This window comes from Cajanus cajan, chromosome 5 (assembly GCF_000230855.2).
Source record: "Cajanus cajan strain Asha chromosome 5, NIPB_CcT2T_4, whole genome shotgun sequence".
Classification (NCBI taxonomy): Eukaryota; Viridiplantae; Streptophyta; class Magnoliopsida; order Fabales; family Fabaceae; genus Cajanus; species Cajanus cajan.
Genome location: NC_138521.1, coordinates 64,526,393 through 64,553,443, shown reverse-complemented (window position 1 = coordinate 64,553,443; position 27,051 = coordinate 64,526,393). Strand labels below are relative to the sequence as shown.

Here is a 27,051-nt window from a genome sequence, read left to right as displayed (position 1 = left end):
TCACTTGATACATGAAAACTAACTATTTATTTTTAAAATAATTGATTGTTGTGTATCCAAAATCGATAAAAAAAATAATAATTAACAATGGGTGCATGGAAATAATTTTTAGCAACTTGAGATAAATGAAAAATGTTTATTATTTTTGAAATTGGATTATTATTCTTTAAGTACACTTATGATAAATCAATAAAATTGGTCTTAGTAATGACAACTAAAAATAATATGCACAAAGTTTTAAGTTGAAACTATATTATCATCATTATAAAGATAAATAAAATATACTTATGATGAGTGATTAATAAATAAAAAAAAACAACTGATTGTTTTCAATAAAAAAAAAATCTACTTCAATTTTTGCTTAATTTTGTATTGAAACAATTACAAAATTTGTCTTCCTTTATTTCTATGCTACCATACAAGAGAAAAATTAAGATTATAATCTCTTCTTTATTTCTTTATCCTTCTTCCACTTTACCTTTCATTTTTCACGCCAATTTAAAGTGAGATTAAAATAATCATAATCAATTTTAGCATGATGTTAATTTTAGTTCACAGGACAGAGAGCTCATACAATGTAATGGAAATATCAATATGATATAACAAAAGATACCCTTTTGTTACCCTAAGTTTCACAGTAATTTTTCTACAACTTAAGTTGTGTTTAGATTTGTCTAAAAGAAATTGTGTTCAGATTGGTAATAATATAGTTCTAAAATTTGAACTTGTTGATTTGATTCAATCGGTGTGACAATTAATAAGTCTTCCGACCATTTTGTTAATTTTAAAAAATTGTCTCATGAGAACAATAAATAACTAATCCAATTGACAAAAAATTAGTGTAAAAAAATATGTGAATCATTATTTTTTAAAATTAATGCTCTTTAATTTAATTTAAGATACGTTTATGAAAAATGAAAAACACATACTTACATATTACACATAGATATTAAAGTTATTTTTATCAATTTTTCATCTCATAAAACTTACATCTTAGTGTTTTATATTATAACTCTCATATCTTGATTTTTTTAATATAATTTTATATTATTTTTGTTCTTAAAATACTATATCATAATATTAAAGATATAGATTCAATTACTATTAATTTCAGTTAAATTACAGTAAAAAGCCAGAATTCAGTAAACATTGAGTGGAAGAGAATAGAAGAAAATGGGTGAAAACATAATAATAATACATTGAATATTTTATAATGAAACGTTGAGGGGTATTTAGTATTTAGGTGATTGGAAAGAGAGGTTTGTTGCAGAAAAACCCTTGGCAAATGGCAATGGCAACAACACACAGGTTCCCCCAATTCAAATACGTAGACGCAGTTCGTTGGCTTCCTCTGCAATCCCCATTCCACCGATTCGCGGTTCTCGCTCTCTTCGACTCCGACACCGATTCTTCCTCCATCCAAATCCACTCCTTCAACCCAAACCCACTCTCCTTCGACTCCCAATTCTCATGGCCCTCACCATCTCGCATTTCCTCCCTCAGAACCTCCCACTTCTTACAGAAGCCTCTCATCGTCGCCTCCACCTCCTCCGGCTCCCTCCACTTCCTCTTCGCCGACCCCTCCCACGCCGAACTCCTCTCCGAGGCCTCGCTCCCCGACGCCGCGCTCCACTCGCTCCCCGCCTCCTCCGTCGACCTCATGGACGCCGCCGTCGAGTGCGTCACCGTCGGGGAAGACGGCAGGGTCAACTTGGTCAATGTTGGGGAATCCAATTTGAGCTATCGGAGGATCTTTGATAGCGGCGGCCTGGTGTCGTACACGGCGGTGAGATGGGCTTCGCCGATGGAGTTCGCCACCGGGGGGTACGGCTTCAGTCTTCAGTGGTGGGACCAGCGGAAACCGGGAGGACCGGTTTCACAGTTTAAGGGGGACTGGTACGAAAAATGTCTCATCAGTGCCTTCAGTGACTGTTTAATTGCGTGCTTCGTTATTCAAAATAGCGTTAGTGTATTGGACTAATGTGGTTTTAGGTAAATGTTTGTGTGATTGGTTTTTCGTTGAGGAATTTGATTCTAGGTCTAGAAATGATTTTGAATTGAACTAACTTGCTTATGGCGGATAATTTTGTTTCTTGAGCATGTTCAATTATAGGTATGTGTTGGCAGAATTCAGCTCCTTGATTGAACCTCTATTTCGAAGGATAAGTATCTGGCTCTTAACTAGAGGATACCCTTTAATCCCTTATATTAAATTTTACTATAACTTGCTTTCAGAATAAAAACACTTGAACATAAATTGCGTCACTTCGAAGTATATTTTGCGAATGTTCACCCAAATGCATACTACGAGTGTCAGTCAAAGAGATGAGATTGGATGATGGAAGCACGTTTTTGTTACCATTTATAATTTTATACGTCATTAGTGGTTTGAAAATAGATGGCGTGACTTTCTTGAAATGTATAACATTTTCTAATGCTTACTACAAAATCTGTTGAATGCGTGTATGATGATATACAAGTAGAAACTTAATATGTTGTGTCAGAAATCTGCCTGATGTTAGTATGTAATTATGCTTGCAGGGATAAAAAGTTGACTTCTGGGATAGTGCACTCTATTGACATTCATCCGTCTCGAAAGCACACTTGTCTTGTAAGATGCCTATATTCCACTTGTTAATTTGTGGATAAGATATCAGATGCCGTTTTGTGAATGTTCTTGTAAAGAGCTGGGTGGATAGTTATGTTTAGATTTTAGTTTTGCTCCACTGATGGCTGATGCTGCAACTTTACCAAACTGTTTGTTCGTGTTATGGATGTTTGTCATTGCTTCTTTATGTGCGCAACTATAGACTGCTAGTTGATTGTATATAACTCTATTGGTCAATAACCAGCTAAAGCTTGAAATATGAATGTGGGATAATGCCTGGACAACTAAAAAGTATGTCTATGATATGTTGCTAATGTGATTAAGTTATGATTTAACAAAATTTAAGGCCAGTTTAATGACATTATTGAAGCTGTTAACTGTTTTCACTTTTGCATTAACAACTGCTTTGACATTAGTACCCGATTAATGATTGTTGAGTTCTTGTGTAAGATTTTAATAAATCAAGTTGTCCTTCAGAGATGCTTTGTGCTATTTTTTTTTTCTTGTATGCTGCTGACGTTTCTGGGATTGTAATATACTCAGGCCGGTGGCTCCTTAGGCACTGTTTTTGCTTGGGATCTTAGGTGGCAGCAACAACCGATTATACTTTCAGGTGCTGGGGCTGGCAATGCTGCAGTTCAGTCAATATCTGAAAGTGAGGTTTGGGAGGTCCAGTATGATTGTTGCATAAAATCAAACACTTCATCTACCCGGATCTTACCTTCCATGATATGCTCAGAGGATGGAATTCTTGGTGTGATCGAGCAAGGTATATATGTTCATTGCAATTTGCAACGTGTTAAATTGCCGGTTCATAATGAATAGGATTTTAAATTGTCTATTTATAAGTTAGTGGGATCTCCATTTATGTCTATGGTGAACCAGAAAATTTAGGCCTGCTTATTTTGGATAAATATTATCAGTTTTCGTTACTTATTTTCACTTCTAGTTACAAAAATATCATCTTATTTTCATTACTTGTTTTCTGCTTTCTAAGATTGTATAGGAAACAGTACAAACAAAGTGATATTTTTTTAATCAAAAGCAAAAACAAAACATTTTTTCAAATCAAACAGCTCCTTATTCAACTACATGAGGATTGATTTGATGCATCTGTGATGTTGTATTCTTGCACTGTATAGGTGAGGAACCTGTTGAGCTGCTGGCTGAACCTTGTGCCATCAATAGTTTTGATATTGATCGACATAATCCATCGGTAAGTGGTGGCAACTAATGTTGTTTTATTACTATTACGAGGCAATGATTTCATTAGCTCTTTTAATTTTTTGTTTTCTTAAAACAGATTAAATGGTTTATTTATTAAAAATAAATCAAATGGAAATGGTAGAAAGAGTATGTGGGAAACTACCTTTCTAATAGTTTATTAATTGACTGTTATGCAGGATGTGATATGTAGTTTAGAATGGGAAGCAGTAGCCATATTGACAAGACAATAACATTCAAAGTTCTACTTTTTGGTGGCTTGAATTTCGAAAGGATACAGTTTGTAACTGATAGAAAGAATGGAGCTTTTAACGGACTATTTGTGTTTATGTAAAGCCATTTGCATGCAAATGGATTTTGGGATTGTATATGTAGAATGCGTAAAAGTGACTTAAAGAGGCACATTGGATCAATACTACTATCACTCGGTTTACCTAAAATGCATTCCCTCGCAGCTAATGATGGTGGGATCTGTATCTCGGAAGTGGATCTCATTGTATCCATCAACATTTGATTGCTATGTTATTTGAACATGACGTCAAACAAGAGTTGGTATTGCAATACCATAGTCAACATGTTGTATCGAAGAAAAGGCCTTTAAATTGTGCAAAAACATAATTTATTTGATCCAAATCAACCTTGATATTCATTTATTGACATGCCCAACCAAATCAATTACCATTGCCAATACCGCCTTTGTAAATAATTCGAGTATTTTTTTTTTTAAATTTTAATTCCTTTTTGTTGGGTTTTAAAGAGACTGAAGTGTGAGAGTGTGGGAATGATCTTTTACAGGAAATGGAGTTAGGGATAGGAATATTTGGTTCTAAAATAAGTAAAGATAAATCAAGTAATTTTACTCGTTGAAAAATAATTGATTTTAGTACATGTAAATGATTTGTTATTTTTTATACGTATGTACGAAATGTAGATTGCTAATTTTTCACGAATGATCGAGATAAATAATTTTTCTTATATAGTTAGTCAGAAGTCACTACAGAGTAATTAGATCTGGGATGTGAAATCTTGTTGGTGTTTAAGCACAGACACAATTTTGCAATTTTAATGAGGTTTAATAATTTTAAAATTAAGTATTCTTTTGTTGTAATTTTAAGTATTAATCAATCATTTGATCTGTATATTTGTTGACCTTTTGTTTTACTCTTTTTCACCTAAAAATGTTATGTATTATTAATACTTATTGTTGTTGTTGTTGTTGTTTTTTTTTTTTTTTTTTAAATAATTTTAAACCATCACAAGATAAAAAATATATATGAGGACTAAAATAAAAAAGAAGAAGAAATTATTCATCAAATACTAAAGTATAAATTTTTTAACTCTATGGATTAAAATAAAAAAAAATTGATATAAATATAGAAATCAAATGATGAATTAACCGAAAATTTAACTTTAACTAATGTTATTTTATACTCTTACTGGAATAAGATGTAAAGTTTATCGTTATCGTTGTCCAACAAATAGAAACCATTTTAATATAACTTTTTAAAGTAATCATTGTAAGATGTAATAATTTTATTAAACAAAATAATATGTCGGAAAGAATAAGTCACATTTAACATCTGGATTCTAATTTTATATTTATTTTTTAACTATAATATAAATATGATGTATTGACGGTTATAAATAATGACTTAATTTTTGTTATATATTATGATTATAAGAGGTAAATATTTCCTTTCCAATATAATCTATTACATTCTTAATGTCATAAATAAACTATATTAGATGAAAAATACCTACCTTATATACACTAAGTCTATGATAAAAATTAGTTATAATTTTTAACGATGAATATTTTGTAGTTATATTATAGTTTTAAAAAATAAGTATAAAATTAGAATGCAAATATTAACTATGATTTATTTTTTTAACGATATATTATAATGTTATATTTTATATTCGTTTTTAATTTCAGACTTACATGAATTGTAAGATAGTATATATTTGATTTTTGAAATGGGGTGATTTGATTATGGTTTAAGTGGAGTGTTTGGAAGGTAATAAAAAAAGGAGGGAAAGGAGAGGAAATGAAAGTGATTTTAGAGGCAAAGGGCTTGCGTCTGCGTGGAGTGTGGAGTGGAAGAGGAAAGGAGATGGAAAAGACGAGCATAGATCTGAAACGAGAGGGAAAGGGGATAGAGGATCTGAGCGGTCGCGTCCATCAACTCCCCTGCTGCGTCAAGCACAATGGCCCTGCCTCCGTTTCCCACTATTTCAAACCCAAACCCTCCCCCGAGGGTTTACCTTTGCAACATGCCCATTTCAGAGGCAGGTTCCTCCAAGGAACCACTCTCCCTCTTCCTCACGGTTACTCTGGTACACTACGCTATTCCTCGCAATCGCATCGCATAAACCACAATTCATCTTTTCTCTTCCTATGCAGGTTTTCTCTTAGCTACCTCCTCCCACAACTGGGACACCCATGCAACGTTCCACGACATAACCTATTGGAACCATGACTACGCTCCTTCCCACAACGACGAATTGTTCCGAGCTTTTCATTGGCTCACTCTTGCACAAGCTGTAACTCTTTTCTCCATTTCAATCAATTTCACTACTATGTCTTTCTTCATATATAATACATCTAATCGCATTATATGTCATCATGTGAGTTGCACTATTGATGTAGTAGAAATAAATTATTAGTTAGCTTAGCCTAAACCTTGTTGAGTTGTAACTTGTGCAAATGTTAAGGGGAGTGTGAATCTTGGATGTCATTCTGGAGGCTGGTAGATTGGACTTGGAATGTTAAGGGCACATGTTTTGGCATCTTAATTTCCAATTCTAGTTTGTAGACCAGTTCTCTGTGTTTAGACACTTCAATTGTTTGTACTTTACTTAGGAGGCAGGGAACAAGGTAGACCACGTATATTACTTGCTTGCTCTCTTACCCATGGCAATTCTTGTTGGGTAGAGGATGCATTGGCTTCTGATTTCAGTAAATTCATTTTCTAAATCTTAAAATGTTGATGGGAACAAAGGGACTTGTATTTAAATGATTCTGATTTATGTGTGACAATCATAGTGTTTACGACCCATTCATTTCATCTAATAGCAGCACAGGACAAATAAGTTGATTCAAACAGTTAAAAATGGCACTTAAATATGAAAATTAATGTTGACTGTCAAGGTTTTTTAAGTTTATCTTACCAGATATTTGCTTGTGACTGCAGCTGCACAATCCCGTGACACCCGAGGAATTAGCTTCGTCATCGGTTACACTCTAGAGATAGGACTACACTGCAGTTGAAACTTGAAATGCTGTATCTGTCAAATTTACAGTTGATTAATCTCTGTAATATTTATGTTTTTGTTGTGCTTTGACTCTGACAGTCCCTATGTACTTCCCTTTTTACCCAAATCTGTGTTTTTTTCTCTATGTGAATACAATTTGTCATCATATATGAAAATATGCTCTCCCTGCAAATTCCTATAGTGTCTAGTTTCTCTCTCTAAAAGGAGGCAACCTGCTGTACTCACATCCAGCAGAATCAGATATGTGGAGACAGGAAGGCTAAGATGAGTTTGAAGACCTCAAAGGTGATCTGGATGGTGAATCTTTAATTGTAAAGCATTGTCTCAGGAGCCTTCCCCATTAGATTTTTTTTTTTTATTCCTTTAATTAGCGACTCTTTGTTAACTTCACTTTCTTTTAGTAGGAAAGAAACATGTTATAGTTATTTTTAACAACTTAACTTCTGTGTTTGTGCTGGGGAGGGAAGGAAGAGGTGCTGACCGGAATGAGAAAAAGGCTGGAACCTCGATTCTTCAAAATTAGTTTGTTTACAATTTCTTAGCTTTTAGAGAAGTTTTTCGGCCAAAATGATGCTTTTAAAAGTGATCCTGTGAAAGTGATCCTAATAATGATGTTTGTGTTTTGTCGAGTGAAGGTGATCATAATGATTGGAGGGGAGAAATGATTGTGTTTTTGTCGAGCAAAGCAATCGAATAAATTATGAAGAGTTTTATTATTTAGACACTCAACATTTACAAACACTCAAGTAAGACAATACATTTTTTTTATCCAGTCATGTTACATCACCAATAATGTTAATCACTTCCTTTCCCCTTCTTATATCACTCAAGATGTTTACACTCTTGGTGTCAAAATATTTTTCCAATTATCAATTTGGTCCATAAGCTGTTAATGTTATCCTCTCTCTTAGATAGTTTTTAAAATAATAAAATTATACGCATAGGCTTAAAGTGTTGAAAATCTATTAATTTTTAATCTCTTTGTTGATATATTTTATTAATATTGTAGGATTAATTTGAAAGATTTTTTTTTTTAATATTTGGTAACCTATATAACATGATTTCTGATATTTTAAAAATTATTTGAGCATTCCAATATATAACACTGGATTGAAAAGGTAGGAAGAAAAGAAATAGAGTGAAAAAAATAATGAAATAGATGTGAATCGCATGCACAAGGAAATTTATATTCGGATTAATAGAAATAAAAATAAAATATTTTTGTTTTAGTTGTTTGATTAAATTGAAAGTTGAAGGAAAGTAAAATGGACAAAATAATGAAAAGACAAATTTATCCTTCTAATCTTATAATAAAATTTGATATTTATTTTTGAAATTATAAAAAAAAAAAAAAAAAACGTTGTCAGAAGTGGGATTTGAACCCACGCCCTCTTTCGAAGACCAGAACTTGAGTCTGGCGCCTTAGACCACTCGGCCATCCTGACTTGGTGTTGTGAGTGGTAAATTTTATATAATTGTAGAGAATATAAAAGGGTGAAAGTGTCTATATCTAGCTTAGCAACTGGCAACTGGCAACTGGGTGAGTTTTATCCATAAAGCAGAATTTTGTTGAACGGAGCTAACCTTTACCTGAGAGTGAAGATGGCTACGGTGTCCTTTGCATTGGGACTATTACCATGCTCTTCTTCTTTTTCCCGCGTTCGATTTCCCGTTTTCAATAACGGCAACTCTCTCAAACTGAGTTCCTCAGGCAGTATCTCTGCTCCAATTCTCCGGCAAAATCTGTGCAGTGTTCCTTCTCCTCTCCCTCTAAGGCCTCGCTCTCTCACCATTGTATCCGCTAAAGGCTACAAAATGAAAACCCACAAGGTCCCTCTCACTCCTTTTCGTGCTATCAATTTCAATCTCTATTTCGCTTTGGTTAATGCTTTTATTTATAGGCTTCGGCTAAGCGGTTTAGGGTTACGGGGCGAGGCAAAATAGTGCGCAGAAGAGCTGGCAAGCAGCACTTGCTCTCCAAGAAGAACACCAAGCGCAAATTGCGTCTCTCCAAAATGGTCACTTAATGATATTCAATCTATTATATTATTTCTCGTTGCTTAACCTAACGCCATGTTCTTCTTAGGACCTTCTTTTTTTATATATACAAATTTTAATGAATTATCAATTATTGCGCATGTTACGAGTTTGGATACTGGATGGATTTTGTGATGCCTCATTAGATTGTTCTGCGTGCAGTTGAATAGGATCTTGCAATTGCCTTGGTCCTGTTGCTACCGTGTTACATTTGCATTTGCTTGTTTAGACTGCATTTCATTAGAATTTGAGAAAACCTTTAATGCGCTTGTTCTGTACTAGGTGCCATTCTATTCAGCGATCTGCGTAGTGTATATGATAGGGATTTGGGTATGATGGGACTCCTAATTCCCACATTAAGTAGTATGCGATTCTTGGAAGAGTGCATAAATCATAAATGACCTGGTTTCCCCCCGCCCTTGACAGCTAGCTTTTAAGGGAGGATACTCCAATTGCGTGGATGCTTATCAATTGGTAATTTGGTATCATAGCTAGTTGTCAGTGTCTCTAAAAGAGTCCCATCATTATAATTTAAATTTAGAGATTAAACATGGGTTTGAATTTGATATGTATGATAAGCTTCCTTTTGGGGCATCTGTATTCAAACCAAGCCATTCTTTCATTATTTTTTTCTCCAGAACAGAACTTGCACAGCCAAAATAAGTCATTTGTCACTGAAATGCCTTGTGCAGTGTATTCCAATTTCCAAGATGCACATTTTCTATGGACATTTCGAAATCTTAATTTAATAATGCATCCACAATTGATTTGTCCAATATCAACAAATATCTATTACTTCAATTTTATCTGATAAATTAAAGTGAAGTCATATATGTAACTTTGTGAGCTGATTGAAGTTATCAATTGAACGAATACCACTGTAGTTCATTTGAATTGATTGCTTTGTAAGAGATAAAAATGAATATTACTCTCTAGAGAAATCCGATTATTGAGTATCTTGACTTTCTTCTCATCTTGAACTTGGGGACTTCTACCTAGTCCACACCCATCACAACAGTAATTTAATTTCTAGAATGATGCAATTGGATTCAGCGAAAATGTTGCATTTGTTGACCTGAAGTTATTTATACCGGAAATTCTTCCTCCCTGAAATTTTCGTATTCTGGTCTGAAGCAGTTTGAATGAATAAATTTTCACTGGGATTTGAACTATTGTATTAAATTATGGGATTGGTTTTCTCATATCTAACTTATTTTTTATTGTCATGCACAGCACCCAGTCAACAGGAGTGACTATGACAATGTAATTGGAGCCTTACCATATCTGAAGGTAAACAGAAATGCTACATGATGTCGTGTTTGCAAAACTGAGTCATAAGCCTAGCTGCGTTTAGTCTTGTGATTTGTGACGTCTCCAATATGCTTTCAAATGAATACAATTGGTTTTTGCTAATTGAGATATCAGTACCTCAAGAAAATGGTACACTTTCATGTATCATGTAACAATTGTTATTTATTGACATCACAGTATTGCAATTTGTTTACCATCTTCTAGTTTATCTTTGCAATTGTTTAGCAAGCTATGATGAATAATCTATCTGGTGAGTTATTTCTTTTAATCTCACTTTTACTTTATTTTTTCCTATCTCCTTTTTTTCCCTTCCATTTTTCATCGTATTACTTTATATTTGTCATTTTTTTTCTCTTTTTCTTGGGGTACACGTTTATCACAACTCTTAAAAATTACTTTAAACTCCAACTATCCCAAGTCAAGACAATTGAATTTGCTTGAGGGGTATTTTATACAAAAAGTTGGAATTCAAGATATTATTTAAAGAAATTAATTTAAACCGCTAGAGTCGGTCTAGTGGTAAGGGAGCTAGGGTTGTACATAATCTTATATTTAAACTCTAATGATGTCATTGTAATTTTGATTAATAAAAAATTTGAGAAAATTAATCTTTGAAGTTATATCTTGATTTCCTTTTTATCACCTAAAGTGGGGTACTTTTAAGAGTCAAAATGTAAAATGCATAATTTATAATCATTAATTAAAGCGATCACTCTATAATTTTATAATGGACTACTCATGTACTTTCCTTAATTAGAAAAAAAAAGTTTTGGGAATTTTATACTTGGATTTGAAGGAAGTGAACAATTTTTGAGAAACAACACGATAGCATAATAATATTTCCAGTTTGTGATTGTTTATAAAATAGTTTATTTTCATTCACATATTTTTAATATTTTTAAAATGATTTGTAATATTTTCCACGCACGTTTTTATTTTTTTGTGCAAAATAGCTTCAATTTAAAATAATCCAAAAGGAAAATGCTTGATAGTGCAAATACGAATTCGTAGCATGTTCTTCCCATTAAATTTAAACACCCGCTTAATTAGTTTGTTTTTTATTTGGTTAAAGTTCGTATCAAATGCATTGTTACCAAATAATTACTTTGAACTTAGATGTTAAATGCGATTATAGTTGAATCCCAGGACACGTTTTTATAATTAGAGTTTGCTAGTATAATTAAATAAAGATATTAGCCCATAAAAAAGGAAGAGATACATTGAACACGCAATATTTTTTAATCCATAAAAGTTGATTCGCTAGGAAATTGGTATATACCCACTTTTAATAGAAGGCAAAATGAACCACACTCTCAAGTGATTAAAAAAAAACTATATATATATATATATATGTATATATATATACATATATATATATATATATATATATATATATATATATATATATGAATGTATTTTATATATGTATTCATTTATAAATCAATTACTTTAAATCATAAGATATCTATATTAATATATAAAAGAAATATCATTTTTGATAATTATTTTGGTCTCCACTTTTTTTTTACTATTATACCCTTTTATTTTAAAAAATTATAAAAAAAATATTTTTTAATCAAATTTAAAAATTTGAAACTAATAAATTTATACTAATATTAATATATAAAGAGAATATCACTTTTAATAACTACTTTAAGTTTTTATTTTTAATAATTACTTTTTTTTAGGAATAATCTTTCATTTTTTTTCTTTTTATTTATTTTTTTTCTTTTAATATAATGCATGGAATGTCTTTTTTCTTGCTTAGTATTTATAAAAAGAATTGAAAGTTGAAATTTATTTGGCGATAAAAAAAAAGGTCGTTAACAGAGAGAAAAAAAGGAAAAATTAAGATTTGGGAGGTAAAAAAGTATCCCAATTCCCATAATACGTTATCCATTAGTTCTTGAAAGGAAAGAGTCCACTTGTCAAAAGTTGAACCATTGGCATTTGGCAACAAAAGTTACCGTCACTTAAAAACGAAGAAAGAAGGGACCCACATTATCCATACCCTAAATTCCTTTCGTACGGTACGTGTCTGCCATCACACGCGCTCACAATGACCAACCCAAGTATTATTGTATTAAAAGTTTCCCACGCGCCGCTCCGTCGCTTGCACGCGCACCACCTCAGAAGCATCGAACTATTTTTTTTTTTCCGCCAATTGTGAACCAAAACAAAAGCTCCTCTTTCTCTTTGGTCTTCTCCGCGTTGTTGTTATTTTTTTTTTAAAAGGGTTATTGTGATATCAGAACATTTCGATTTGTGATTCAATCAATACTCAGCAATTTTCACTTCAGCAGAAAATTTGATGGTTCAGCAAATGGGTTTGAGGAAGCTCCGTTCAGACCTTGAAACGGTGCCGGTGAAGTTGGAGATGGAGGAGCATGCTCCTCTCGACAAGCGCTTCAAACCTTCACAAGAGGTTTCTCATCTTTTTAATTTTTTTTAATAATAGAGCAATTTTAAACTAATAGTGTCTTGAATGAAGCAATAATATAGAGCTGAGATCATAGAACATGCATTTTTTAATCTTAAGCTTAGTTAAAAATAATCCTTGTATTGCATTTTTACTTTCTTTTCTTTCCTTATTTTGTTATTAACGTTATGGTCACTTTGACAACTTCCTTTCTTTTTGTGCATGGTTTCAAAATTTGTTTAGCAATGGAATGCTTCAAACAGTAATTCATTCAGTTCTCCTTCCCAGTACAATATACTCGATGAGCCTAGCCCTCTAGGTTTACGTCTGAGGAAGAGCCCTTCGCTCTTAGATTTGATACAACTGAAGCTTTCTCAAGGGAATATGTTTATTGCAAATACACAAAATGAAAACTTGAGCTCTGGATTGAAAAAGGAGAGTCGTGGTGCTGCTGCATCAGTTTCTGTGGAGAAGCTTAAGGCTTCAAATTTCCCGGCTTCACTTTTAAGAATTGGTTCGTGGGAGGTATGTTCAAGATACTACATGTTACTAGAGTTTTGGGAAAATATATTTTTCAGTGAGTTTTACTTAGCTTAAGGCTCTCTTTGTGACAGTATAAATCAAAACATGAGAGTGACCTAGTGGCAAAGTGTTACTTCTCTAAGCATAAGTTAGTTTGGGAAGTTCTTGAAGGTGAACTAAAGAGCAAAATGGAAATCCAATGGTCAGATATAATGGCACTTAAGGCAAATTGTCCTGATACTGAACCTAGCTCGTTGACTGTAGTGGTAATTTATTCTCTTGTTTTCCTCTCTCTGTGGCAACTGTTATAGTTCTTTTACATGCAAACACCTATGCATAGCTAAATGTTCTGTTTCATTGATTTATTGGTGAGTTTCTGTGTGTTGCAGCTTGCAAGACAGCCTCTTTTCTTCAGGGAGACTAATCCTCAACCTAGAAAGCATACACTGTGGAAGGCAACATCAGATTTTACTGATGGAGAGGCTAGCAAACACAGGTATATTCTATTCACTATCCTCTGATATGTGGATTTGGGCTCAAATGTTTTACATAATATTATGGTTTTGTTGATTTGTCATAAACTGAGCATGAAAACCAGCATACAATAAAACCTGTCTGAGCATGCTGTCAGATAAGAGCAAGAATGCAAGATAGCTTATTGAAATAATTGAGGAAGAGAGGTCGAGTTGCATTTGATGTAGTATTACAAGGCTTTATAGGAGTCGTACTATATATTTTAAAGCATTTGGAAAAAAAAAATTTATTTGGTTAAATTTCTTAGTGTTCATTTGTATTAGCCTATTAGGTTGATACTATATATTTAGGTCCTAAAAGCCTTAATTTACTAGGCCATGATGTTTGAGAACTTCATCTCGTGGTTTTGTAGGCAGCATTTTTTGGAATTTCCGCAAGGGATGTTAGCCAAGCATATTGGAAAGCTCATCCAATGTGACATGCGTCTTAATTTCTTAAGCCAACAACCTGAGATAATTTTGGATTCACCTCATTTTGATACACGAACGGCTGCTTTTGAGAACCTTGAAAATCCAGACGATTGTGATTTACACCTTGTCAATGGTAAAGGATCTATAGCAGCTTGTTTGCAGGACACAGGATCACCTCGCTCATCCCTATCGCCATCATTTAAGATTGAGCACAATGATTGTCTTGACATTACCTTGGATAGTCTACCTTGTGACGCACCTTCTCCCAGCTCAGGTACTGTAAGAACTTAACTCTTGTTTTGATTTCCCTGGACATTGGGCCCTTTGTTTCACTCATCAATTTCCCACCCACCCCATTCGCTAAGTTTATGTTTGTTTGTATATCTAATGGTCTAATTGTTAGTGAGTAGAATAATGAAATAGAAAGGAACATTGTTTGAATGCTTGTAACGATGGCAGCAAAAAAGGGAAGAAAAAAGGGGTATTGGAAATTGTTACAGATATTGTGAATATATTACAGATATTGTGGATACATATATTATGGTTATTATCCTCACTATCAATTAGGGATATGATTAGATTAGTTTTCATAATATTAGAGATTAGTATCTCTATCATTTATTGTATTCACTCTATAAATAAGATTGGTATGTGTACAACAATACACACAATTCCTGAATCACAACAGAAATAATGAAATGTAATCCATTCCATCAAGTTTTATTCCATTTCATTCTATTTTAACATTCCAAACAATGGAACCTAGCATTATTTCATGCCTTGCTATCAATCCAAACATAGCCCAAGAAACAAAGTGCGTGTTTGCGTGAGAGAGAGATTCATATGTACCCAGTTTTCACATATATCTCTCATGCTTACAATTTTCTTTCCAACATGTTTGTTTTCTTGGTGTTCAATGTTTGAAAACTTATCAATAAAAGGATGAAGTGTAACTTCAAAATTAAGTAGTAGGAGGTGGAGAACTGGTTTTAGTTATAGATTTTCCACGATAGGATCATCATGTTCTGTTGACAACCATGAACTGATTGTGACATAAACTTCTAGAAACTATTATGAATCAGTTGCTTCATCAATTAGTAAAGAACATGGCTTGTAATAACAAGCTACTCTGCCTTGTAATTTGTTGGCAAACTATTTAATTCATCTCTAATTGCATGATTATAAAATACCAATGACGGCTCACAAATCCATCACTGTTCTTTTAACATGTGAATTTCATCGTTAGACCAATATGCTTAATTTGCTGAATAGCATCGTTGTCAGATTCTGACATATATACTGGGATCAGGGAAGAGACTGCATAGCATTTATGATTTCACATTTAGAGATTGTGCACAGCATTTATATTGGGCATGTGGATCGGTATACCATATTCTTATTTTTTATCTTACATTCTTAAGATTTAGCCATAACTTATACTTAGCTATGTCTAAGCATTATCTGTTTATGTTGTATGAATATGGCTTCATGGCTTCATGATGAACTTAAGATTAACTGGTCGTTTCTATGGCTTATTTATTAATCCTAGTTGGTGGCCTTTGTATAAGCTAACTGTTTTTGTTTTTTATATAAAATTCATGGATTGTTGTGCAATTGAAGGGAGTCCAAGTTCTGAAACTGATTTCAAGGGCACAAGAATTTGGGACCAGATAAAAATGCCTGGACTCCGCCCTTCTATGTCAGTGAGTGATTTTATTGGTCACATTGAACACTGCCTTTCCGAACAGACAACTTCCGGGAATCCATCTTTTTGTGGTGGAAGATTGGGGTACCAGGAAATGCTAGAGGGAATTGCGCAGCATCTTCTTAATGACAATCAAGTTATAACTTCTGATGAAAAATCACTCATGTCAAGGGTCAATTCTCTCTGCTGTCTTCTACAGAGGGATCCACGTGACAAGGAAAGTGCTGTTGAAGGACCTGATGATGGAAAAAATATTCAACCTAGCCATGTTATTGAATCAAGGCAGAACAACAAAATTAAAATGGATGTCAAGCCTGCTGAAGAGGACTTTAGAGATGTTTCTGGTGGCAAGCAAGCACTAGGCATGTCCAAGAAAGACTCTTTTGGAGAGTTACTTCTTCACCTTCCTCGAATTGCATCACTTTCAAATTTTGTTTAACATATCAGAAGACGATAACGACAGATAGTTATTTGATATTTGAAATGAAAAAAATGGCCAATATCAAGGTGTATAGAGGATATGTAGTCTTCGTAGGCATGAAAAGTTTAATTTTTACCATACGAACCATCAGGATTTGGAAAATATTTTAATGAAGAATCCTGGTAGAACCTGTGTAAAAAACTGTAACAGGTAGGTGCTGTAGCACTATCTCCTGATCTTTCCATCCGGGTCTTGTACAATGTTGTCTGCATGTAAATAAATAATGTGCTACTAATAAAATATCGGACTTGTGAATTAGATACTCTGGTGGCTTTATCAAGGATGCCACTTTTTTCTTCTTGGATGTATTTGTTGCGTAATCAGTTGAGGAATCTTACTCTAAACAAGGTTTTTTTGTCTTGGGGAAAGGGTGATGCTCATGCCCCCGCAGCTTCAACCACCAAGCAACCAATAAGGGACAAGAAGTTAACTCTTCAAATATTGTTCTCAGGGTTTCCTAACAATCCGTACTGTTCTTGAGAGTTAAGAGTGTTGTTAGGTAGTTCTGGACCATGCGACATGGAAGCTTCCATAATAGTAATAATAATAATAATAGCAGAAATCAAGTCCCAATTACAGGTGTGGTCTACCAGTATGAGACCCACTATATTATGTAACCAGGATTTGCAGTATTTCGTAGTTTTCTTACAACCTTAATCCTTGGAAGGTAAGCATGTTGTACCAGATGAAATATGGATTTCACCCGAATCATTGGTCTTGCTTCTATAAACACCCCCATCTTTTCAAGGTTGAATTGTTCTACAATGTTGTACCAGATATGTTGGGTACCCTCGTACCTAACATGTTAAAGGGATGTTACTTACCTGATTGAGAAGCTTGCACACCCACGGATATTTGGTAATAAGTTGGGTCGGAGAACTGACCTCAGACCATCTGACTTTATGATGCCTTATGATTTGTGTAATTCTATTAGAGGTACTTATCTAGTGATTAGGAAAATATTGCTTGCCCAATCAAATGTGACAACTTAATAAGATGAAAATAGCAAATGTCCAAATAAACAAGTTGTAAATAATATTCACAATTTATACAATGTCATAAAAGGTAGAAAATATGTACACGAGGGAGATCGAAACTAAATTGGTTCATCAGCTGTACAAAAGGCCATAAAGAGCATTTGGACTTTGAATGTAGTTCTATTTACAATTGAATTCTTCCATCACGTCTAATCTGCCAGGATGAAGCAGGATCAGGAAGGAGAGGATGAATGAATGGTGGTATCAGGTAACATGGCTACTGTCACTAGGAAATATTCACAGCCAACAGGGAGACCGTATGGGTTTGGAGTTGAGCCTGAATTCAAGGTCAACCAGTCAGTCCCCTTGTCAGGGGTAAATTTATCAGTCCTACCATGCTCAGGCCGAGGCGGCGCCTTCACGACTTGGCGTTCGATATGCACGATTTGTCCAACAATGTAGTTAGGTCTGGTTGGAAGATGGTCCGCAAACAGGGCTACAGATTCATCAGATAAGTAGTAGTTAGAACAGTTCCTAGTAATCGCCTCATAATGCCCTGCTGGAGTGAGCACAAAGGCAGCTATCTCGTGAACTTCCAAGCAACCAAAACAAATCTTCTCTTTGTTTGCCTGTACCAAAATTTCACAAGCAGAATATAACTCAGTCCAGAATTTGAAATAGATAGAACTTCCATCTATACAGTCACAACAAAAACATTCATGCTATTGAGTAATCATCAGGCATTTAGGCTCCAAAGGACATGAGCCAGCTGTAGTTAAAAAATAGCCATCTCATAGGGTGACAATTTAAAAGGAAAAGGGTGTTTAAAAACAAGAAGCCAATAACTAACAAAGTGAGGACAATAAATTACCTGCTTCTCAAGTTGATGCTTGTTGTAATAAGTTTTGACCTGGTCTATTTTTTCTTCCAATTCTTTCCGAAGCTGTTCGTTAGCAGCTTCCATTCTTGTGTACTTCTCGAGCAGCTCTTCACGGTGCCTAGATAAGAAACCAACTTTATCGGCCAGTACTCGGATACATTTACGGAATTCAGCAATATCATCATCATCTCTGTCATTAGCAGAACTGAAAAGAGACAAAAGAATTTCGGTCATTCTTATAATCACAATTTATTATGAATAAATATAAAATATCACTAGAAAGCACATCAGCCTATAACAATAGCCTATATAATCTTCTCTATTTCAGGACAAAAAGGAAGCGGTTGGGAATTATTTATGTTAGATGGCACATGTCTTCCCCTCCAAGCAAAAGATACCAAAGGAGCAAGAACTGTTTAGTGTTTAGCCAAACTGTCAAGTCTCAACTAACAAAGTGATTGCTAAATGAATTCATGTATTATAAATGACCCCACCAACATCAAACTTTATGAATGAACATCCCTACTACTAAAATGTGTGCCTTGTTTCTAGAATAAGGAAGTTAATTTCATCACTACCAGTCCAGCACCATAGAACTTTTTTTCTTTCTCAGTGGGAATGGGTGCAATAATGGGGAAGGATATAAAATTTTCCAAGGGTGCTCATGATATAAGTAATTAATGTAAGTAAATTACTTGGCCAAAGATTGTGCCAAATTACGCAGGGAATCTGCAAATCCAGCCACACCACCAGTAGAATAAACACAGGTTTTGAGTCTTTCAAAAAAGCTTCGTGTTTTAATAACAGAAGCACGTAGTAAGCTATACTCCGAAGCCCTCCTGTCAGCAGAACTTTTTTGTGTCTGCGCTTCCTCTCTTGCCTCATGCAAACAATTTTCCAGGTGAGCACAATTCATCTGTAGTGAAAGAGGAAAAATATATAAGAATATAAAAGGCAATCACAATAATGGAACAACAATGAGTATGAACGAAATTAATGAAGCTTTGTACTAGAGACCAAAAAAAATAAACCAACTATATATAGTTCATTATACATTCCTTCTAATCCTAAACAAGACTTGCACATCAAATTCTAAATCAATCATACCAATTCAACTTCATCTCACAACTCAATCCAATATATAAAAGAATCAATTAAGAATCTTAATTTAGTTGTATTTTTTTACAAAGATGCCTGTTGCTCAGCCCAACAGAAGTTCAACATGCATCAACAGAAAAGACTATGCCCTGTAAGCCTGACTTATGTACTATACACTTTCCAAAAGTCAACTAAAACTCCGCTGGCATGGTTTTATAGAACAACAAAATCAGCGCACAGATGCTTAGGAAATTTACTGTTAGTAATATATCTATTATCATCTGAATAGATCTATAGAAACTAAAATACAAGAATGTGGGAGTTGAAAAGCAAAGGCTACAGGAAGATGACAGAAATGACAAATTTCTTTTTTGGTAGAAATAATTTGAAAACTTTTCAGAAGAATTACCAGTAGAAAGCATGTTTGTGTAAATTGCAAAGAAAGGGGTGAAAGAAGACAGTGACAGAGGTTGGAAAATGACATTAAAATGGTGACTCAAACAAAATAAGAAATGGTTTAGGAGAATTACGCAAAAGATTTTTAGAAAATTAAATTGCAACCCTAAAATGATGTGTCTGATTCATTTCCACAGTTACCTGAGATTCATCAAGTAGTTTTTGACTTGCTTCCAACTCCCTTCTGAGCACAGCAACCTCCTCCATAACAGTTTTAAGTTTGGTTTCATTTTCATTCAATTGGTTGCACTTATCTGCAAGTGCACTTTGTAGTTCCAAAACCTTGTCATCATTTACTTTAGATTCCAAGTCTTGACTAACTGCCGAGTCACAAGGTACAAGATCATGTGACACAGGCATGTTCTCACCAGTAGAACTGTTTGTTAGCGACATGCCCGATTGTCCAATTATCTTGTCTTTTTTATCTTTATCAGCACTTTGTGCTTCTTCACGATGAGGCTCCATCATAGATGAATCCAACTGTGGGTTCTGAACTCCAGAGGAATCCAACATATTTTCGTCCACCCCATCTAATGCTTTACCAGTATGTTCTCTGAACAAACCAAGTTTTGCATCCAAAGAACTAGAGATGCATGAAACCTCATCCATGGGCTCAGTAGTAGATATGCAAGGCATGTGGGCTTCACCACTGATATATTCTGACTTGCGATTATCTGTCTTCCCAGCTACAAGGGGAAAGTCAGCTGCATCATTTACACTGGACATCTTCTGCCCCTGCACATACTGATCAGACAATTTCTGCTCCAATTCTTGAATACGTTTCTCATATGACACACATTGCATTTGCTTCATCTTAAGCATGGATTGAAAATGTTTAATGTATTCATCTTTCAAATGCAAGGCTTCTTCTGTCTTCTCTGCTGCATTCTTCAGTATACTATTCACCCTTTCATCATCCAGTGACTCATACTCTACCTCAGGACAGAGAGAACATATTAAAGCTATTCTAGCAGCAAGTTCAGCTTTCAGTTTTGCATTCTCAACCTCCAACTTGCAGGTTCCAGCAATTTCAATCAGCTCACTGCCATCAAGCAAATCCTCAGAATCATATCTCTCAATTGAGTCAGCAGTAATACCTACAGCCTCAGCCAAGTGAGAGCTATCACTACTCAAAGCAGATGAACCTTTAAAGCTTCCATGCTTCTCCAGCTTGGAGGTTACTCCTGTTAGATATTCAGGAGCATAACGATCCACATCTGATATGTCAATATTAAGCAAACTACCGTCAAATGGAGCTATATTGACATCACATTGGTTAGGAGAGTCAAACAAGCCCATAGATGCTAATACATCTTTAGGAATGCATGAACTATGAACCCTCAGAAACTCCTCCCGCCTCCTGAGCTCAGCCTCCCGTTTTATAGCAAGCCTTTCAGCCATTTGCCCAGCCATGCCCATGTATAGCTTCATAGAAGCCTTTCGTCTCACTATTTCTGCAAGACAAGCTCTGTATGCAGAACCAATACCATGGAACAACTTTAAATCCACAAACAATCCATCCTGACGAGCCATTGCCTCTTTAAAAACAGGGAACTGTAGCTTCTGATCTTTGATGAGATAAGAAATGTAAGTTATGTTTTGCATGTAATTGTGCACAAAGAGATTCATTGCATTCTTGTTTTCCTTGCAGAACTCAAGTAGCTTTGAAATAGCGCGATCACAAGCCTGCATTTTAGGCAAGTGGTTTTTGTCATGAACATCATACATGGGACCCAAGGCTGAAACAGCATCATGAGGACGAAGCGAGGAGGACAATTGGGAGGATAGACAATCATCTACTAGTTTCTTTACAGTGTTAACATCCTTGCTGCAGAAAACCCATAAAAATATAATTTATAAGCTGTGCTGACAACATTTGATATGACGAAAGTATCTCAAAAGACAAAAGGATTACAAATATAGTTGCAAAATCAATAATAACAGCACGTAATATCCGGAATCAAGTATTATTTCGTGTTGATTCTCCTCTAGTGAACTGTTAAGTACTACAAAAACTAGAAAAGAAAAGTCTCAGACGTACAAGTTTCATAACCAACATGTAATGGATCAAGACCTTTGCAGAAACGGTACATAATTATTTAAGACCAGGCCTTCTAAGTGCTAAGAGAACATATGAGAAATTGAGGGACAGAATTTGAATATTAAACTCATGAAACATGTAACGAAGTTACAAAACAGGATGCCACTGCAAACAACATTAACTTTAGATGCTTCGTCAGCAATAACGAGCACAGAAAAAATAGTTGAAAAATGAAAGAGAACTAACCTCAGAGATTGCATGATACTCTTTTGTTCATTTATATATTTCTGGTGTTCTTTAATTGCTTGTTCTAGATTATTGATGGGCAAGAAAGCCCTGCTGGACAACAATTCCTCATACCGTCGCTTCACTTCCCCAAAGGTCTGCTTAAGTTGTGACACTTTATTCTCAAACTGCTTGTGGGAGCTAGTGCAATTCTCCACTGACTTCCTCAAGTTTTCTTCCTTGACCAAATCCAGTAAGCATTTGCGATTAGCAGTTTGTAAAGCAGGGTGAAGTCTGATCGATCGTAGTTTCTCAACATCCTTTCCAAAATTCACCAAAAGATCAGAATGCATCCTGTGTTGTTGCATATAACGTTTCATGAAGTCCCCATAGTTTTGGTTAATCATTCGATAGTACTGATCCAAATTACCCCTTGCAACCTCCACTGCTCTTTCTTGGACCATCTGTTCTCTCAAAAGCCTCTCACAATGCTCAAACTTCATCACAGTACTAGAATAAATCGCATGCCCCCGATGATAATGGTACCTGAATTGCCGCTCATAAGAAGGCAGAGCCTTCAAAGCAGGATCTGAAGCATCATCAAGAGGGTGCGGATCATGGGAGGAGGCCGGCGATGGAGGCTCCAAATGACTGGGAATATCGACCTGCTCCAGCGGTGGAGGAGGCGAGTTGTTCTGAAGCCTTGCTTTGTTGAATATGAACACTTCCTGTTCCTGGTCATCAGATGGAAGCTTGTATGCAGAGAGAGGGCGATGTGGCTCGAGCTTCATTTCCAAACAAAGTACAAGCTGATCACTGAGATTGATCCCAGTAGCATTTTCAATGGACCTCATAACTGCTTCAACAAGTGTGTTTTCATTGCAATCCAACTCAAAGGAGTGTCCATTCTCAGCAATATGAACCAGCAGCTGGCCCTGATGGACTAAACTTCCAGTCACGCTGGAACTCATCTTATCCACCAATCAACACAAACAAAGCCCCAAACACAATCACAACCTCTTCCTCCACCAATAAAGGAAACCAAACAAAGGGTTCAAATCAAACCCTCACCAATAGTTGAAACACAATACCACCAAAGTAAACCCAAGCATAATCTCTTTCCGACCACACAATCTTTCACTCTACACCAGAAATTTTATATAGAAAAAGAATAAGGACAAAATTTTCGTCCAAAGACACGAAACTTGAAATTTCAAATCAATCAATCAATCAACACTGCAAAATAGCTGAACTTTGCACATACATCGTGGAAAGGCACAAACTTTAACCTCGGATCCCCTCGAAAACCCTAGTTAACAGCAACCCAATCCAGAAAACAGACCCACGTGAGAAACAATGAGGTGGAGACTAAAATACCCTTTCATCAAGAGGCTACTGTGAAAAAAATGCCCCAAAAGAGACGAAACTATCAAACCCAAAAACGACCGCGAAGAAAAAACCCGAATTATACTCAACCCAGAACCAGGTTCCTGAAGAAAAGTCAGAATCCAACAACATACAGCGCATACATAACAAAATTGAGAAAATAGAACAACAAACAGTTGGTTAGTTTGTTTGTTGAGGGAAAGGGTAAGCCAAAAATCTTAGAGTGATAAAGAAGAAAATTGTTACAAGCAGATTACGTGGAGATTTTGATTTTCCAGAATCTCGGCTAAGTAGAAGAACAAAGGTGCCACGACACCCCTTTTGATGATTTCTTAGAAATCAATCACCACTAATTTAAAATTAAACCGTTTCTCTTTCTTCCTCTCTCTATTTATTCTTCTCCTTTCCCCATAATTGTTTTATAGATTCCACACAGAAGCTTCTGCAGGAAGTAACTCTCTCATATCACAGCACAGCACAACCTCTCTCTTTTCGCTGAACAAATGTTTCCAACCATTTACTCCAAAAAATAAAAAACGTTTGGAAGGATTGAAAAAGCAGGCACTGTGGTGTATTCTTATATCTCGAATTATAGATGCATTTAATAACTCACCACTTTTAACTTTAGCGATGATAATCATTTAAGATTGTTACGCAGAGATTAAGATATATTGCACCGACTTTTATTAGTTATATTACGATTCTTTCTTTTCAAACATAAAAATAAAAATATAATTAAATATGATTCTCGACTTTTAAATTTAAGATTAATATTTTAATTTTTATAATTTTAAAAAATATATTTTTTATTTTTATATTTAAATTTTCTTTAAAAATTATCAAATTATATTACATAAAATCTATATATCAGTAATAATGTTAATAAAAACATAACAAATTCTATTGATATTTCTTAATTAGAATATGATACTTTAAATATATTATTAATGACAAAAAATTAAAGTAAGATTTTTAAAATTATAAAAAATTAAAGATAATAATTTTAAATCTAAAAATCAAAAATAAATTTACTATATATTTAAATTATTAAAAAAAATTTCAATTTATGACAAATAATTTTATCTGTTATGTATCTTTGAAACTAAAATAAAAAATAATTATGTAATAATGCAAAGATATTGTGACTATTTTTTTCAATGTGTCTTTTTTATAAATAAATAATATTTTAATATGTGTAATGCACATATTAGATATTTATATTTATTATATGTAACTAACTAAAATTTATAATAAATTTTATATATAAATAAATATTGTACTTGAATATATAAATTATATTTTAAATTTTTACAAATATATATTTTAAACATATAAATGATATATTAAAATTTTTATAGATAATTTATATTGTAGCATAATATTATTGTTATTTATTGATAATTTATTTTAAAAGTATTAAAATATAATTTATAAATAATTATGATAAATAAAATTGAATTAGATAAAAAGTTAAAAAAATTCTAAAAATTCTTTGATCAAAGAAAAATCTTTAAAAATGTCCCTATTTCATATATAATTAAAATTTAATTAATAAATAATCATGGTAAATAAAACCAAATTAGATAAGAAGTTAAAAAAAATTATTAAATATCTTATCATTGAAGAAAAATTCTTAAAAATACTATCATGGAAGTTAAAAATTCATGTTTAATATATAAAGATTGATTGATTCCATTTATCAATTTATAAAATTTAAAATATTATTGATTACTATTTCATAAAATATTATCAATTATTTATTAACTAGTATTTTAGTTTGTACAATGTATAATCATGTTTATTTATATATAATATAATTAAATTTTATAATAAATTATATATTTTTTAAGAGTAATAAATTATATATAAAAATATTATATTTGAATATATAAATCATATTTAAAATAATTATACATAAATATTTTTAAGTCTATAAATTATATTTTTAAATTTATGATAAATAATTTTTATTGTAACAAAAAAAATATTTTTTTGTTAAAAATTTATTTTAAAATATTAATATTTAATTTATAACATTGAAAGTTAAGATACTTTGTCGGGGTGAACTAATAGGGAGAAACTGAAGTTGAGATTTTAAAGTCTTGTTCTTCTCTTTTTACTCAAGTTCACAACATTCTTAGAAGGGATGTTGTTGTTGGAAGCTCTTGGAAGTGTTATTGAGCATTGGGAACCTTGGATTAGTGGTAATGTTGTGTTTGTTCGAGTGTGGAGCTTTGAAGCTTGGATTCTCCTTCTTCCTCTTCTTTGATTTTGAGAGTGCAAAATTAAGGTAAAAGAAATTAGGGGGGATTCTAATGGATGGTTGAGTTGAATATACTAAAAAGATTGTGGTTTGAATGCTGAAATTGCTTGAATTTGGGGTGGGACATGTTGAGCTCAAGGGTTTGAGTTCATGGAGGTAAATTTGGTTATTTGCTTAATTTGTCTTTGCATGTGTTACTTTTTTTTTGTTGCAAATGTGTTGTATATGATGTATATAAATGGCTTGTTGCAATCATGTTGGTGGTTTTTTGATTTTCAGGTATTTGGGGAAATTTTAGTTATCTATGTTGTGTAAAAATCACAATCACTTCAAGCGTGCCTTTGTGGCTCTGTGCCCATTATCAACTAAAAGGTTTTATGTCGATTACATCGGGCGTAAGATCAATGGCATTGGACGTGAGGAGAGAGACTCGTCTCAGATTGGGATTATGTTGAACACTATTTGAATGGCACCAAGCATGAGAGTGTGGAAAGTCTTTGGCTCAATGATGTCAGATGTTGTTGAGGTGACGTTATGCGTGAGTCAAGCAAATACTTTTTACCTGGGATGAGACTGGAACGTGGGTTTTGCCACATTGGGCATGAGGTCATGGGGGATCTCCACATTGATTATGCCAGGCACAATTTGGATGGTGTCAAACGTGAGTGAGGCAGAGAGCTCCATGTTTCAATGGTGTTGGGTGCAAAGTATGTTGAGCCAGATGTAGGATGCTTGAATGATATATTGGTATTTTGGTGAACTTGTATGATGAACATAAGTAGATTATGTTATTCTATTGCATGTTGCATGGATGTATGGAGATTGTTCTTTATATGTTGATTGAATATTACATATATAGATGATTGTATGACGTATGATGATTGTTCTGTATATGTTGATTGGATATGACATATGTAGGAATGACAAGTAAACTCATACATGTGGCTAATGTTTGAACTTGTCCCGACTTTGACAGGAATAACTGATTTGATCAAGTACAAGTACGGGTACAGTATGAATAATATCCAATTCATTAAACCAAGTACGGGGAAGGGGATGATTATATAGATACCTGCCCATATCTATACCCATACTCTTACCCGTTTAAAATGTATAAATATTTAATTTATTTTTTTAGATTTTACTTAACATTTATATAATTTCTTACTCTATTTTTAATTTATGTCAAATAAAATTT

General features: G+C 33.8%; 5 protein-coding genes and 1 non-coding gene across 6 annotated transcripts; 4 read left to right on the top strand and 2 right to left on the bottom strand.

The window, feature by feature from the left end:
* Positions 1-1,237: 1,237 nt before the first annotated feature.
* On the top strand, positions 1,238-4,485 carry LOC109811865 (Transducin/WD40 repeat-like superfamily protein). Its single transcript, XM_020375705.3, has 5 exons — positions 1,238-1,896; positions 2,542-2,611; positions 3,152-3,377; positions 3,751-3,824; positions 4,012-4,485. Exons 1-5 carry the CDS (start codon positions 1,286-1,288, stop codon positions 4,063-4,065), a joined length of 1,035 nt encoding a protein of 344 aa, XP_020231294.1. The 5' UTR covers positions 1,238-1,285; the 3' UTR covers positions 4,066-4,485.
* Positions 4,486-5,836: 1,351 nt separating this feature from the next.
* LOC109811882 (ribonuclease H2 subunit C-like protein) lies at positions 5,837-7,280 on the top strand. The gene is made up of 3 exons (XM_020375731.3): positions 5,837-6,169; positions 6,237-6,376; positions 7,027-7,280. The coding sequence occupies exons 1-3, from the start codon at positions 5,881-5,883 to the stop codon at positions 7,078-7,080; spliced, it is 483 nt and encodes a 160-aa protein (XP_020231320.1). The 5' UTR covers positions 5,837-5,880; the 3' UTR covers positions 7,081-7,280.
* A 1,189-nt stretch (positions 7,281-8,469) lies between these two features.
* Positions 8,470-8,553, bottom strand: TRNAL-CAA (transfer RNA leucine (anticodon CAA)). Its single transcript has one exon. It is a non-coding gene; the product is annotated as a tRNA-Leu (tRNA).
* An 81-nt stretch (positions 8,554-8,634) lies between these two features.
* Positions 8,635-10,724, top strand: PRPL35 (Ribosomal protein L35). Its single transcript, XM_020375704.3, has 3 exons — positions 8,635-8,938; positions 9,010-9,126; positions 10,379-10,724. Exons 1-3 carry the CDS (start codon positions 8,711-8,713, stop codon positions 10,454-10,456), a joined length of 423 nt encoding a protein of 140 aa, XP_020231293.1. The 5' UTR covers positions 8,635-8,710; the 3' UTR covers positions 10,457-10,724.
* A 1,743-nt stretch (positions 10,725-12,467) lies between these two features.
* On the top strand, positions 12,468-16,785 carry LOC109811861 (ATP-dependent DNA helicase). The gene is given in 7 exon segments (XM_020375700.3): positions 12,468-12,881; positions 13,119-13,400; positions 13,490-13,663; positions 13,787-13,893; positions 14,284-14,615; positions 15,962-16,481; positions 16,483-16,785. Coding segments are annotated over 7 exon segments (1,560 nt in total). The 5' UTR covers positions 12,468-12,767; the 3' UTR covers positions 16,514-16,785.
* A 734-nt stretch (positions 16,786-17,519) lies between these two features.
* LOC109811860 (autophagy-like protein) lies at positions 17,520-24,172 on the bottom strand. The gene is made up of 5 exons (XM_020375699.2): positions 22,226-24,172; positions 20,080-21,766; positions 19,080-19,300; positions 18,376-18,589; positions 17,520-18,133 (listed from the first exon to the last, which is right to left on the bottom strand). The coding sequence occupies exons 1-5, from the start codon at positions 23,173-23,175 to the stop codon at positions 17,738-17,740; spliced, it is 3,468 nt and encodes a 1,155-aa protein (XP_020231288.1). The 5' UTR covers positions 23,176-24,172; the 3' UTR covers positions 17,520-17,737.
* Positions 24,173-27,051: the final 2,879 nt, after the last annotated feature.

Coding starts and splice junctions, on each gene's coding strand:
- PRPL35 (XM_020375704.3), top strand. CDS start 8,711: ATGGCTACGGTGTCCTTTGCATTGGGACTATTACCATGCTCTTCTTCT. Junction 8,939..9,009: donor ACAAAATGAAAACCCACAAG/GTCCCTCTCACT, acceptor TTTTATTTATAG/GCTTCGGCTAAGCGGTTTAG. Junction 9,127..10,378: donor AATTGCGTCTCTCCAAAATG/GTCACTTAATGA, acceptor TGTCATGCACAG/CACCCAGTCAACAGGAGTGA.
- LOC109811865 (XM_020375705.3), top strand. CDS start 1,286: ATGGCAATGGCAACAACACACAGGTTCCCCCAATTCAAATACGTAGAC. Junction 2,612..3,151: donor CTCGAAAGCACACTTGTCTT/GTAAGATGCCTA, acceptor TAATATACTCAG/GCCGGTGGCTCCTTAGGCAC. Junction 3,825..4,011: donor TTGATCGACATAATCCATCG/GTAAGTGGTGGC, acceptor ACTGTTATGCAG/GATGTGATATGTAGTTTAGA.
- LOC109811860 (XM_020375699.2), bottom strand. CDS start 23,175: ATGAGTTCCAGCGTGACTGGAAGTTTAGTCCATCAGGGCCAGCTGCTG. Junction 19,301..20,079: donor AACTACTTGATGAATCTCAG/GTAACTGTGGAA, acceptor CTTTCACTACAG/ATGAATTGTGCTCACCTGGA. Junction 18,590..19,079: donor TTGGCACAATCTTTGGCCAA/GTAATTTACTTA, acceptor GTCTCTTTTCAG/TTCTGCTAATGACAGAGATG.
- LOC109811882 (XM_020375731.3), top strand. CDS start 5,881: ATGAAAGTGATTTTAGAGGCAAAGGGCTTGCGTCTGCGTGGAGTGTGG. Junction 6,170..6,236: donor TCTTCCTCACGGTTACTCTG/GTACACTACGCT, acceptor CTTCCTATGCAG/GTTTTCTCTTAGCTACCTCC. Junction 6,377..7,026: donor GGCTCACTCTTGCACAAGCT/GTAACTCTTTTC, acceptor TTGTGACTGCAG/CTGCACAATCCCGTGACACC.